At 47.4% G+C, this 13,743-nt stretch overlaps 1 protein-coding gene across 1 annotated transcript in view; it reads left to right on the top strand.

Moving 5' to 3' along the window:
* PKP4 (plakophilin 4) overlaps positions 1 to 13,299 on the top strand; it is a gene marked incomplete in the record, with an annotated part of 553,440 nt that extends 540,141 nt beyond the window's left edge. The window contains 1 exon segment of the mRNA XM_030210570.1: positions 12,942 to 13,299. Coding sequence (XP_030066430.1) covers positions 12,942 to 13,175 — 234 coding nt within the window.
* Positions 13,300 to 13,743: the final 444 nt, after the last annotated feature.

Genomic DNA, 13,743 nt, shown 5'->3' with positions numbered 1-13,743 from the left:
GACCTGATTTTTTTATAACAAATAAGGCACAAAAGGGTGCCCTAAATTAACAGATGACCACTAGAGGGAATCAGGGGTGACTCCCCAATACCCCCCCCCCAGTGGTCACTGATCCCCTCCCACCCCCAAAAAATGTGAATAAAAATATGACTTATCAGCCTCTATGACAGCTTCAGATGTTAGTGCCAGGTCTATTAGAGCAGCATGCAGGACCCTGGAGTAGTGTAGTGGTCAGTGCAGTGCACCATGGCATGGGGAACTCAAGTCTGTATCTCCCTCCGTCACATTTGTGATGGAAACTGTGAACCCTCCAAAACTTACCAGAAACCCATTGTACCCATATATAGGTGCCCCCTTCACCCATAAGGGCTACTGTAGTAGTGTATATAGTTGGAGGCAGTGGGTTTTGGGGGGCTCAGCAGACCAAATAAGGGAGCAACGGTGAGATGTGTACCTGGGAGCATGTTTTTGAAGTCCACTGCAGTGCCCCCTAGGGTGCCCCATTTATCTCCTGGGATGTCTGGAGGACCAGTCTACTAAAAATGCTGGCTCCTCCTACATCACGCGTTTTGCACTTCGGACTTAGACGTCATATCGAGAATGCCCCTTTACACCAACCAAGTCCCTCATTAGACACTCCTGAGGAAATTGAAAAGCTGTGGGATAGGAGGCACTGGCCTGCTGTGGAGAGGGAACTGGTTAAAAGATAGAAAACAGTGAGTAGGGTTATATGGCCAATTCCCTCAACTGAGGAAGGTGAATAATGGAGTACTACAAGGATCTGTACTGGAACCAGTGCTTTTTAATGTATTTATGAATGATTTGGAAATGGGAATGACAAATGAGGTGATGAGATTTTCAGATGACACAAACTTATTAAACTGCATGCAGACTGTGAGCAATTGAAGGAGGATTTTGGGAGACTTGAAGGACTGGTCACCCAGATGGCAGATGGAATTTACAAAGGTAAAGTGATGCACATTGAGAAGAATAACCCAAATAATAGTTAACACAATGCTAAGTGCCACATTAGAAATCACCACCCAGGAAATGGTTGTAGCTATCACTGAGAACAGTACGTTGAAATCTTCTGCTCAGTTTGTGGTGGCAGTCAAAACAATAAGCAGAATGTTAAAAATTATTGGGAATAAAGAATAAAACAAAAAATATCATAATGCTTCTGTATCACTCTTTGGCAAGGCTGCACCTTGAGTATAGTGTGTGATTTTGGTCACCACATCTCAAAAAGAATATAGTGAAATTAGAAAACGTAGAGAGTAGGGCGACCAAAATAAGGAAAGGCTATAGAGGTTGGTGCTCTTCAGCTTGCAGAAGAGACAGCTGAGGAGAGATATGATAAGGTCTATAAAATCCTGAGGTAAAACAAGTAGGGGACTTGAAGTTACATAGTAGTAGTACATTTAAAACAAATAAGAGAAAAACATTTTTTTTTCACTCTATGCTTAGTTAATTTCTGGAACTCGTTGCTAGAGAATGTTATAAAAGCCATCAATGTAGTTCTGTTTAAAAAAGGTTTGGACAGATTCCTAAAGGTAAAGTCTATAAACCATTATTAAGGTTGACCTGGAGGAAACTACTGCTTATCTCTGAAGGGTAAGTTAGGATCCTGCCAGGTACTCGTGACCTGGATTGGCCACTGTTAGAAATAGGAATCTGGGCTAGATGGACCTTTGGTCTGACCAGTGTGGCAACTTTAATGTTTTCTGCTGTTATATTCTTAATTGGGCAAAAAAGTTCATAGCTCAACGAATTTCTAGGGTGAGGCAGTGTGAAAAAATCAAATTACCACTGATCATTATTTTGTAAGAGTAGCTTTTTCTTTCTCACAGTAAGAACCCTTTTTTGCACATTCTTTTCTTCAAGCACTTTTTCACCCAGCAAACACTTCTACTTTATGCACACAAAATAATCTGTCTCAGTCCTCTTCCCCCTTTATAAAGCTTTCAAACGTTTCAGCACACACATAGAATTATTCTGTAGCAAACGTTTGCCTTAACCACAATATATATTGCATAAACTTAAACCGACACAAAGAACAGTTATCTAGATAACTTTAACCAGATATTCAGCAGGATTAGTGAGTTGGCTGACAGTATTTAATGAAGATTTATCAAGATAATTCACAAAGATACCAGGATAAATCTTTTGAATATCAAACCCAGTAATGTGGCTTAGTTGTTGGAAGAGAGAGTATGTTGAAAAACAGTAAATAAGAAATAAGTCTTGGGCAATGGAGACAGTCTTTTAAAGGATGAATAACCAAGATTTTGTAGTAAATGAACTTTTGAGTCTACATAAATACTTTTCTTCTGAAGAAAGAGCAGAAGGAACTTTGCAGATTATTCATAAGAGTACTGACACTTTTTTAACTTTGCAGGATTTTTATGAAATCTCAATTTTAACTTGGGGATTCACCTAAATTTTACTTATGCCAAAACAGAGACCTATCCAAGTTATAATAAATGCAGGATGTATACTGTATGGTAATTGTTTTCCAAAAACAAGCAAGATGTCAATATTCTTTCTGATGGATGTTGTCATCCAACAGAGCCCAGCCTGGCAAGTACTCAACAGTGTTCTACTAGAAGCCTTTGAAAGCAGCTTACACCTTCCCGCCCGCTGTTGTCGCACAAGACCACCTCTGTCTATTTTTTTCCACAGAGCAGTGTGGATATTTTTGCTCTCGGACCCTCAAAGCTTGCATCAAAATGTTTTCATCATGGTTTGTGATACTATTCCTTTCTCCATACAGTGTGTAAGTCCATATACTACCTGTGGGGAGTGCATTGACGCTGAGGCCTCAGAGAGTCTCAGATCCTGTGTGCGCCAAACTGGAATCAATATCTAGCCCCTTGGAGGGGGAGTCTCCTTCGGGAACCAGGGATCCCCAGTACCTCAGCGCCTCTGCCCCAGGCCTGACCAGGGTATCAATTGTGTGAAGCAGGCAGAGCTTGAGATGTCTCTAGGGGAATAATTTTATGAGTGTGATTCTAGCTGCTCCTGGGTGTCTGACAAGGCGCCAGAAGGTCTTCTCAGAAGAGGGGACCCCATTGGTCTTTCCTCAGATGCCTCCCCTGCAGAAGAGCTCTCTTTGATTTTAAAGGGAGATGGCTAAGTCTGTCCCATTTGACTTAATCACCAAGGATGAGCCCAGGGCCAATATATTGGACATCCTTCCTTCAGTTTGACACTGCAAGCCCCCCTCCCCCACCCCTCAGGAAACTGTAAATGTCCATGAACAGGATCCAGATGAAGAAGTGGGAACCCCCCCACTCTGTACAGCAAGTCAATAAGAAAGTTGACTCTATGTATAAATCCCAGAAGGCTCCAAAATTTGAGAAGCTCCAGCATCCTCATTATTTCATCTTGGTTAAATCTCCTCTTAAAAGAGCCAAGAGATACAAGACTCATTCCTCTGTGCGCAGGGGGTGGGAAGCTTGGACCTTGGAACTTTTTTTGGAAAACAAATTGTCAGAATGCTGTTCTTGTCTTTTGCATAGCTTCTTTCCATAAGGTAGCGTCAGAGTTCAATCTTAAGCAGTCAGTTGTTCTACCACCATTTTTCCCAAAGCCTCATGCCCATCAAGGTGAAAATGTACTGCACACTCTAGACTGCAAGAGAACCCTGGACTTCTGTCTAGAGGACTAAAGCTCATAGAAAGTCCATCCAACTTTTTGTTTCTTTTGATCCAAACAGGATGGGGGCTGCTGTCAGTAAACACTCTTTTGAATTAACTTGCAGACTGCATTTCCTTTACTTACGCCCAAGCTGGGCTGACTCTGGAGGGTCATATTATGGCTCACAATATGAAGGCCATGGCGGTGTTGGTAGCCCACCTGAGGTCGGCCTCAGTAGAGATTTGTAGATCTACAATGTTGATTTCAGTCCACACATTCACCTCCCACTATTGCCTTGCCTTGAGCAAGATTCCCAACATGACAGCAGATTTGGTCAGACGGTTCTTCAGAATTTATTTGTAGTCTAGAATCTAACTCCATAACTCCCTCCCATTCCCCAGGCTGCCTTTAAAAAAGAAAAATTATTAATGATCATTGCTGCTAGTTTATTTACAGGCTTTGCCTGTTATAGACCTCAGTTTTGTTCCTTTTTTATTTAAGACAGCCTGGTAGCTAGGAATACCCGTCAGTAAGAATATTGTCATCCTGCTTGTCCTTTTAGAAAGTGAAGTTACCCACCTGTAGCACATGTTCTCTGAGGACAGCAGGATGAATATTCCTACTGCCCCACCCACCTCCCCTTGGAGTTGAATTTTATTAGCTTTTGTATTAGACTGAACTTGTCCTGTGCAATGATGGCAGGTGGGAAGCTACATGCATGTGTGGTAGGGTGCTACCATAGGCTTCTGGAAAAATGCTGGGGAGCACTTATGCTTCACTCCAACAGATGATTTCACCCATCAATAAAACTGTTTTCTGTGAGAACACCTTCTACAGGCGAGTAACTTTGCTTTACATGCAGCCGGAAACAAAATCTGTTCTTCATAATGCTTTGGTAAATGTGCTTACTTAATTTTTTCATGTTCCACCATAAAGCGAATGCTACATACCTGTAGAAGGTATTCTCCGAGGACAGCAGGCTGATTGTTCTCACTGATGGGTTGACGTCCTCGGCAGCCCCCTCCATCGGAAAGTTTACTAGCAAAGGCCTTTGCTAGTCCTCGCGCGCCCATGCGCACCGCGCATGCGCGGCCGTCTTCCCGCCCGAAACCGGCTCGAGCCGGCCAGTCCAGTATGTAGCAAGACAATACACTTCAAGGGAAGACTCAACTCCAAAGGGGAGGCGGGCGGGTTTGTGAGAACAATCAGCCTGCTGTCCTCGGAGAATACCTTCTACAGGTATGTAGCATTCGCTTTCTCCGAGGACAAGCAGGCTGCTTGTTCTCACTGATGGGGTATTCCTAGCCCCCAGGCTCACTCAAAACAACAACCAAGGTCAATTGGGCCTCGCAACGGCGAGGACATAACTGAGATTGACCTAAAAAATTTACCAACTAACTGAGAGTGCAGCCTGGAACAGAACAAACAGGGCCCTCGGGGGGTGGAGTTGGATCCTAAAGCCCAAACAGGTTCTGAAGAACTGACTGCCCGAACCGACTGTCGCGTCGGGTATCCTGCTGCAGGCAGTAATGAGATGTGAATGTGTGGACAGATGACCACGTCGCAGCTTTGCAAATGTCTTCAATGGAGGCTGACTTCAAGTGGGCTACCGACGCAGCCATGGCTCTAACATTATGAGCCGTGACATGACCCTCAAGAGCCAGCCCCGCCTGGGCGTAAGTGAAGGAAATGCAATCTGCTAGCCAATTGGATATGGTGCGTTTCCCTACAGCCACTCCCCTCCTATTGGGATCAAAAGAAACAAACAATTGGGCGGACTGTCTGTGGGGCTGTGTCCGCTCCAGGTAGAAGGCCAATGCTCTCTTGCAGTCCAATGTGTGCAGCTGACGTTCAGCAGGGCAGGAATGAGGACGGGGAAAGAATGTTGGCAAGACAATTGACTGGTTCAGATGGAACTCCGACACGACCTTTGGCAGGAACTTAGGGTGAGTGCGGAGGACTACTCTGTTATGATGAAATTTGGTGTAAGGAGCCTGGGCTACCAGGGCCTGAAGCTCACTGACTCTACGAGCTGAAGTAACTGCCACCAAGAAAATGACCTTCCAAGTCAAGTACTTCAGATGGCAGGAATTCAGTGGCTCGAAAGGAGGTTTCATCAGCTGGGTGAGAACGACATTGAGATCCCATGACACTGTAGGAGGCTTGACAGGGGGCTTTGACAAAAGCAAACCTCTCATGAAGCGAACAACTAAAGGCTGTCCTGAGATCGGCTTAACTTCCACACGGTAATGGTATGCACTGATTGCACTAAGGTGAACCCTTACAGAGTTGGTCTTGAGACCAGACTCAGACAAGTGCAGAAGGTATTCAAGCAGGGTCTGTGTAGGACAAGAGCGAGGATCTAGGGCCTTGCTGTCACACCAGACGGCAAACCTCCTCCAATGGAAGAAGTAACATCTCTTAGTGGAATCTTTCCTGGAAGCAAGCAAGATGCGGGAGACACCCTCTGACAGACCCAAAGAGGCAAAGTCTACGCCCTCAACATCCAGGCCGTAAGAGCCAGCGACTGGAGGCTGGGATGCAGAAGTGCCCCTTCGTCCTGTGTGATGAGGGTCGGAAAACACTCCAATCTCCACGGTTCTTCGGAGGACAACTCCAGAAGAAGAGGGAACCAGATCTGACGCGGCCAAAAAGGAGCAATCAGAATCATGGTGCCTTGGTCTTGCTTGAGTTTCAACAAAGTCTTCCCCACCAGAGGTATGGGAGGATAAGCATACAGCAGACCCTCCCCCCAGTCCAGGAGGAAGGCATCCGATGCCAGTGTGCCGTGGGCCTGAAGCCTGGAACAGAACTGAGGGACTTTGTGGTTCACTCGAGATGCGAAGAGATCTACCAAGGGGGTGCCCCACACCTGAAAGATCTGTCGTACCACACGGGAATTGAGCGACCACTCGTGAGGTTGCATAATCCTGCTCAACCTGTCGGCCAGACTGTTGTTTACGCCTGCCAGATATGTGGCTTGGAGCACCATGTCGTGACGGCGAGCCCAGAGCCACATGCTGACGGCTTCCTGACACAAGGGGCGAGATCCGGTGCCCCCCTGCTTGTTGACATAGTACATGGCAACCTGGTTGTCTGTCTGAATTTGGATAATTTGGTGGGACAGCCGATCTCTGAAAGCCTTCAGAGCGTTCCAGATCGCTCGTAGCTCCAGAAGATTGATCTGCAGATCGCGTTCCTGGAGGGACCAGCTTCCTTGGGTGTGAAGCCCATCGACATGAGCTCCCCATCCCAGGAGGGACGCATCCGTGGTCAGCACCTTTTGTGGCTGAAGAATTTGGAAGGGACGTCCCAGAGTCAAATTGGAGCAAATCGTCCACCAATATAGGGATTTGAGAAAACTCGTGGACAGGTGGATCACGTCCTCTAGACCCCCAGTGGCCTGATACCACTGGGAGGCTAGGGTCCATTGGGCAGATCTCATGTGAAGGCGGGCCATGGGAGTCACATGAACTGTGGAGGCCATGTGGCCCAGCAATCTCAACATCTGCCGAGCTGTGATCTGCTGGGACGCTCGCACCCGCGAGACGAGGGACAACAAGTTGTTGGCCCTCATCTCTGGGAGATAGGCGCAAGCCGTCCAAGAATCCAGCAGAGCTCCTATGAATTCGAGTCTCTGCATTGGGAGAAGATGGGACTTTGGATAATTTATCACAAACCCCAGTAGCTCCAGTAGGCGAATAGTCATCTGCATGGACTGCAGGGCTCCTGCCTCGGATGTGTTCTTCACCAGCCAATCGTCGAGATATGGGAACACATGCACCCCCAGCCTGTGAAGTGCCGCTGCTACCACAGCTAGGCACTTTGTGAACACCCTGGGCGCAGAGGCGAGCCCAAAGGGTAGCACACAGTACTGGAAGTGGCGTGTGCCCAGCTGGAATCGCAGATACTGTCTGTGAGCTGGCAGTATCGGGATGTGAGTGTAGGCATCCTTCAAGTCCAGAGAGCATAGCCAATCGTTTTGCTGAATCATGGGGAGGAGGGTGCCCAGGGAAAGCATCCTGAACTTTTCTTTTACGAGATATTTGTTCAGGGCCCTTAGGTCTAGGATGGGACGCATCCCCCCTGTTTTCTTTTCCACAAGGAAGTACCTGGAATAGAATCCCAGCCCTTCCTGCCCGGATGGCACGGGCTCGACCGCATTGGCGCTGAGAAGGGCGGAGAGTTCCTCTGCAAGTACCTGCTTGTGCTGGAAGCTGTAAGACTGAGCTCCCGGTGGACAATTTGGAGGTTTTGAGGCCAAATTGAGGGTGTATCCCTGCCGGACTATTTGCAGAACCCACTGATCGGAGGTTATGAGAGGCCACCTTTGGTGAAAAGCTATCAACCTCCCTCCGACCGGCAGGTCGCCCGGCACTGACACTGGGATGTCGGCTATGCTCTGCTGGAGCCAGTCAAAAGCTCGCCCCTTGCTTTTGCTGGGGAGCCGCGGGGCCTTGCTGAGGCGCACGCTGCTGACGAGAGCGAGCGCGCTGGGGCTTAGCCTGGGCCGCAGGCTGTCGGGAAGGAGGATTGTACCTACGCTTACCAGAAGCATAGGGACCAGTCTTCCTTCCCCCGAAAAATCTTCTACCTGTAGAGGTAGATGCTGAAGGCTGCCGGCGGGAGAACTTGTCGAATGCGGTGTCCCGCTGGTGGAGAGACTCTACCACCTGCTCGACTTTTTCCCCAAAAATGTTGTCCGCACGGCAAGGCGAGTCCGCAATCCGCTGCTGGATTCTATTCTCCAGGTCGGCGGCACGCAGCCATGAGAGCCTGCGCATCACCACACCTTGAGCAGCGGCCCTGGACGCAACATCAAAAGTGTCATAAACTCCTCTGGCCAGGAATTTTCTGCACGCCTTCAGCTGCCTGACCACCTCCTGAAAAGGCTTGGCTTGCTCAGGGGGAAGAGCATCAACCAAGCCCGCCAACTGCCGCTCATTGTTCAGCATGTGTATGCTCGTGTAGAGCTGGTAAGACTGGATCTTGGCCACGAGCATAGAAGAATGGTAGGCCTTCCTCCCAAAGGAGTCTAAGGTTCTAGGGTCTTTGCCCGGGGGCGCCGAAGCATGCTCCCTAGAACTCTTAGCTTTCTTTAGGGCCAAATCCACAACTCCAGAGTCATGAGGCAACTGAGTGCGCATCAGCTCTGGGTCCCCATGGATCCGGTACTGGGACTCGATCTTCTTGGGAATGTGGGGATTACTTAATGGCTTGGTCCAGTTTGCAAGCAATGTCTTTTTCAGGACATGGTGCAAGGGAACAGTGGACGCTTCCTTAGGTGGAGAAGGATAGTCCAGGAGCTCAAACATTTCAGCCCTGGGCTCGTCCTCCACAACCACCGGGAAGGGGATGGCCGTAGACATCTCCCGGACAAAGGAAGCGAAAGACAGACTCTCAGGAGGAGAAAGCTGCCTTTCAGGAGAGGGAGTGGGATCAGAAGGAAGACCCTCAGACTCCTCGTCCGAGAAATATCTGGGGTCTTCTTCGTCCTCCCACGAGGCCTCACCCTCGGTGTCAGACACAAGTTCACGGACCTGTGTCTGCAACCTCGCCCGGCTCGACTCCGTGGAGCCACGTCCACGATGGGGGCGTCGAGAGGTAGACTCCCTCGCCCGCATCGGCGAAGCTCCCTCCGCCGACGTAGTCGGGGAGCCTTCCTGGGAGGTGGCCGCGGTCGGCACCGCACGCGGTACCGACGTCGGGGACCTCAACCTGGGCGATGGACCAGCCGGCGCCACGCTCGACGGTACCGGAGGCGCAAGCACCGCCGGTACCGGAGGGGTAGGGCGCAACAGCTCTCCCAGAATCTCTGGGAGAACGGCCCGGAGGCTCTCGTTCAGAGTGGCTGCAGAAAAAGGCTGAGAGGTCGATGCAGGCGTCGACGTCAGAACCTGTTCCGGGCGAGGAGGCTGTTCCGGGCTGTCCAGAGTGGAGCGCATCGACACCTCCTGAACAGAGGGTGAGCGGTCCTCTCGGTGCCGATGCCTGCTGGGTGCCGAATCCCTCGGCGACCCAGAGCTCTCGGTGCCGACATGGGGAGGAGACCGGTGTCGATGCTTCTTCGACTTCTTCCGAAGCATGTCACCGGAGCTCCCCGGCACCGACGAGGAGGACGTAGAATCCATCCGTCGCTTCCTCGGGGCCGAGACCGAAGAGGGTCGATCCCGGGGGGGCTGTACCGCAGGAGCCCTCAGGGTAGGAGGAGACCCACCCGAAGGCTCACCGCCACCAGCAGGGAATGGACAGCCCTCACCTGCACTCCTGACGATGCACCTCCGTCCGACGACATCAGCAGACGAAGTCTCGGTACCACCGACGTCGATGCAGTCGCCCGATGCCTCAGCGCTGATGCAGAGGTCCGATGCCTCGATGCAGTCGATGGAGCGGCAGCCAAGGAAGATGGTCCGGACGCTGACGACGTCGATGCACTCGATGCCTCCGGTGCCGATGTCGACGTCGACGAAGAGCCCGAGAACAAAACGTTCCACTGGGCTAATCTCGCTACCTGAGTCCGCCTTTGTAACAGGGAACACAGACTACAGTTCTGAGGGCGGTGCTGGGCCCCTAGACACTGAAGACACGCAGAGTGCCTATCAGTGAGCGAGATTACCCGGGCGCACTGGGTGCACTTCTTGAAGCCGCTGGAAGGCTTCGATGTCATGGGCGGAAAAATCACGCCGGTGAAATCAAAGGCCGAAATGGCGAAAATTGAAGCACCAAAATTTAAAGGGAGAAAATCTCGACCGAGGCCAAACTAGGCCTACCCCGACAACGAAAGAAAACTTACGGGGCAAAGTTGAGAAAATTACGGGAAGGGCAGAAAACCCGAAAGGGTCTTCCGGAGCGCTTCCCGAACTTTTTTAAAGAAAAACAAGGAAAAAAACACGTCGAAAAGGACGCGCGAGGTCGACTCTCTGGGGCACGAACGGCGTAACACGACCGTACCGAGCGCGGACGAAAGAAGACTGGCCGGCTCGAGCCGGTTTCGGGCGGGAAGACGGCCGCGCATGCGCGGTGCGCATGGGCGCGCGAGGACTAGCAAAGGCCTTTGCTAGTAAACTTTCCGATGGAGGGGGCTGCCGAGGACGTCAACCCATCAGTGAGAACAAGCAGCCTGCTTGTCCTCGGAGAAAAGGCCTAATTAAAAAAAAAAAAAAAAAGAAAGAAAGTTTATTCTGTAGAGAACAAGATCCCATTTCACTCTCTGTACTTATTTTTCTGGGAATTTTTTTGTTTGAAGACATATAGTAATTCCTTAACTGTATTTTCATAGATTGTGTATTAATTCCAAGAAGGTTATGTGGCATAAACAAAGTGCTAATACAAATTGGACTTTGTGGAGGTAATCTTTTAAAGTGTAGTCTGCGTCTAAAGCATGTTTTACATGCCGAAAATGGCTAGTGTAAAATTGCAAAGGGTGTACACGTAAAAAGTAGGCATGCCAAAAGATAGTAGCTGCTTTTACATGATCTGTGCATAGATATTCCTGTAGATGTAGTTTGGGCAGAATTGGGATGTACCCAGATACTGTATAAAAACTTGTGTGTACATAGCATATATACACACACACATTCCTTCCTTGAAGCAGGTGTAAATTTCTGCAAGGATATTTGTGCACCATTAGGGATAGTTCGGAGAGCCTGTTTTATAAAGGCACATATGCACCCATGTTGCATTTAAAATAGGTGCATTTTATGGCTCCTTGCTATACAATTATCCTAAATGCATAACCAGCAGAAATTGTGTCTCGATTGAAGCCATGGACATTTCACTACTCAGGAGCAGATGTAAATGTTACCGCATAGAGTGCACACATAATTATGACCCACCACTTTAACACCTCCTGAACTGGTATACACATAATTTGCGGGGTAATTCCTTGTTACACATGAAAAACAGTTCATAAAATTGCACCCTTTATGTACTGTAATTCATTCAAAAAATGCTTATTTCCTGATGATATTTCTGCAAACCGCTTATTTCTGGGCTGGAAAGCAGAGCTTCCAGTTTTGATGACTAATCTATGTAGTAACTTTCAAGTCAGAGAAAAGAGGCAAAACGGTATTAACTATTCTGAGGTAAAGAAAGGCATAAAGAGATAATTTTCAAACAGTCCATATTGCAACGTATTTTAGTACAGGACTGGTTTTAGGTGGGGTGAAGCATAGCAGTGCCTAGGGCCTCAGCACTACAAAGAGCCCCCTTAGCAAAGCAGAGTGATGTCACTAAAGCAAAACTTCAATGTATCTGGCACTGGGAGGGCCTACTCCTTGGGCCCCAGTGTGTCTAATACTGGTCCTGCAAAGGAAGTTTTAATGCCTGTACCTTACCTCAGTTTTCAAAGAGAAAGCACAAGGGAACCTTTCCTTGAAAATCTACATAAAGCACACTTAAAATTGCCTTTGTATTTTGTTCCTGTTCTTTTGTGCACACAGCCACAACCCTACGCTATTTGCCTTCAGTCTAAAGTATGCACAATATGTCAATTGTGGATGTAATTTTAGGTGCATTTAATGAGGGCATTTTTCAGACAGCTCAGTTTACCCAGATAAAAGGCTTGAAAATTACTAATTGAAGTCATTTGCCTAAGATAGGGAAGAGTGGGAGATCGGATTTGGTAGAGCTGTAAGAGCTGCACCACGCCTTCTTCCTTAATTAGGTTTCCTCAATACTGCTACAATAATAATTAACCATTGCTTAACAATGGATATGTAATGTGGGAAGAAATGAAATAAAACTACTAATTTCTTTTGCTCTACTAAACATTAAAAAAGGCGGTAAATAAATTCTAATAAATAAATAGGCAGCATTGTGTAAATACATGAACGGGATCATCCCGTATCAGTAGAGCTTATGGTCTCTTCCTGTCCTTAAAGCTGATTGCCTGCTATAACTGGGGCATCACAGTTCAGTTTCCTGCCTTTCTTGCACTCAGACAGAGTGGAGCCCTTAACATGCCATAATTTCCTGCTTTTACAAGATCTGTGACTTGATGAAGTTTATTATCGCTCTCATAACTGAAGGAATTTTATAGTCATATGAGTTGATAAAAATATATTTAAAGAAATTGCATTACACTTCTCCCTCAAACACAGGATCTAATCTGTGCTTTGTGCACGTTCTGAAATTCATTCTCATGCTAACTTGAACAAAACCTCTGCAGTGTTCAGAAAGCTAGAAAATTATAGTAGCATACTGTGCCAGTGTATGGCAGACAAATTCTAATCTGAAAGGGACTATGAGGGTTTAAAACTGACTTTAATTTTATTTTATTTCTGTTTTGCTATCACAATCAGCACTACAGTCAAGATGATTCAAATAGAAAAAACTACAATGCATACAGATTGTGTCTGCAGTCGCCACACAGCTATGAAGACCCCTATTTTGATGAGAGAGCTCATTTTTCGGCACCTTCAGATTACTCCACACAATACGGACTGAAATCGACCACAAACTATGTAAACTTTTATTCAGCAAGGCGGCCTTGTAGAGCAGACCAGTACCCAGGGTCACCTGACTCTTGGGTATAGGAGGGAGAAGACAAGAAACAAGAACTTGGTCTTTTTGATGATGCTTGAAAAGATTGAATGGACTTCTTTTTCTCTGCTGTTTGAAGGTGAAATGTGAATGTGAAATTAAAAGAAGGAACATGGAGGAGTTTTTTTATTTTTCTGGAAGGAATCATGAGGAAAGGGAGATAAATATTTAAAGGGAGAGGGTTTTTGTTTTGGGTGCTTTTTTTTGGCCCTGGTTAGAAGTTAAATCTTATTACCTGTAGTTCCTGTAGTCTGGTGAAGGTGTGGGGTAAGTGGTAGAAGGTCTGAGAATGAGGAAGATTAATTTGGGAAACTGGGTAGGTGAAATCAAATGAAATGATTTTTTTTTTTAAGTGAATCAAGTCTTGTTCTGATAGCTTGTACAGATAACACTAAAATGAATGCTCATGTTTGTTATTACTAAATGTCAGGATTGTATGCCACCATGTCTTGTAAATTCCTTGCATTGGTGTAAATATCAGAATGCCATATTGATTTGAAAGTGCCATCTTTGTAATGCGTGTCAATTGCAAAACCATTTGAAAAGTTGCCATCATAAGAG

Source organism: Microcaecilia unicolor, chromosome 7, assembly GCF_901765095.1.
Source record: "Microcaecilia unicolor chromosome 7, aMicUni1.1, whole genome shotgun sequence".
NCBI classification, from domain to species: Eukaryota; Metazoa; Chordata; class Amphibia; order Gymnophiona; family Siphonopidae; genus Microcaecilia; species Microcaecilia unicolor.
This window is presented reverse-complemented; position numbering and strand designations above follow the sequence as displayed.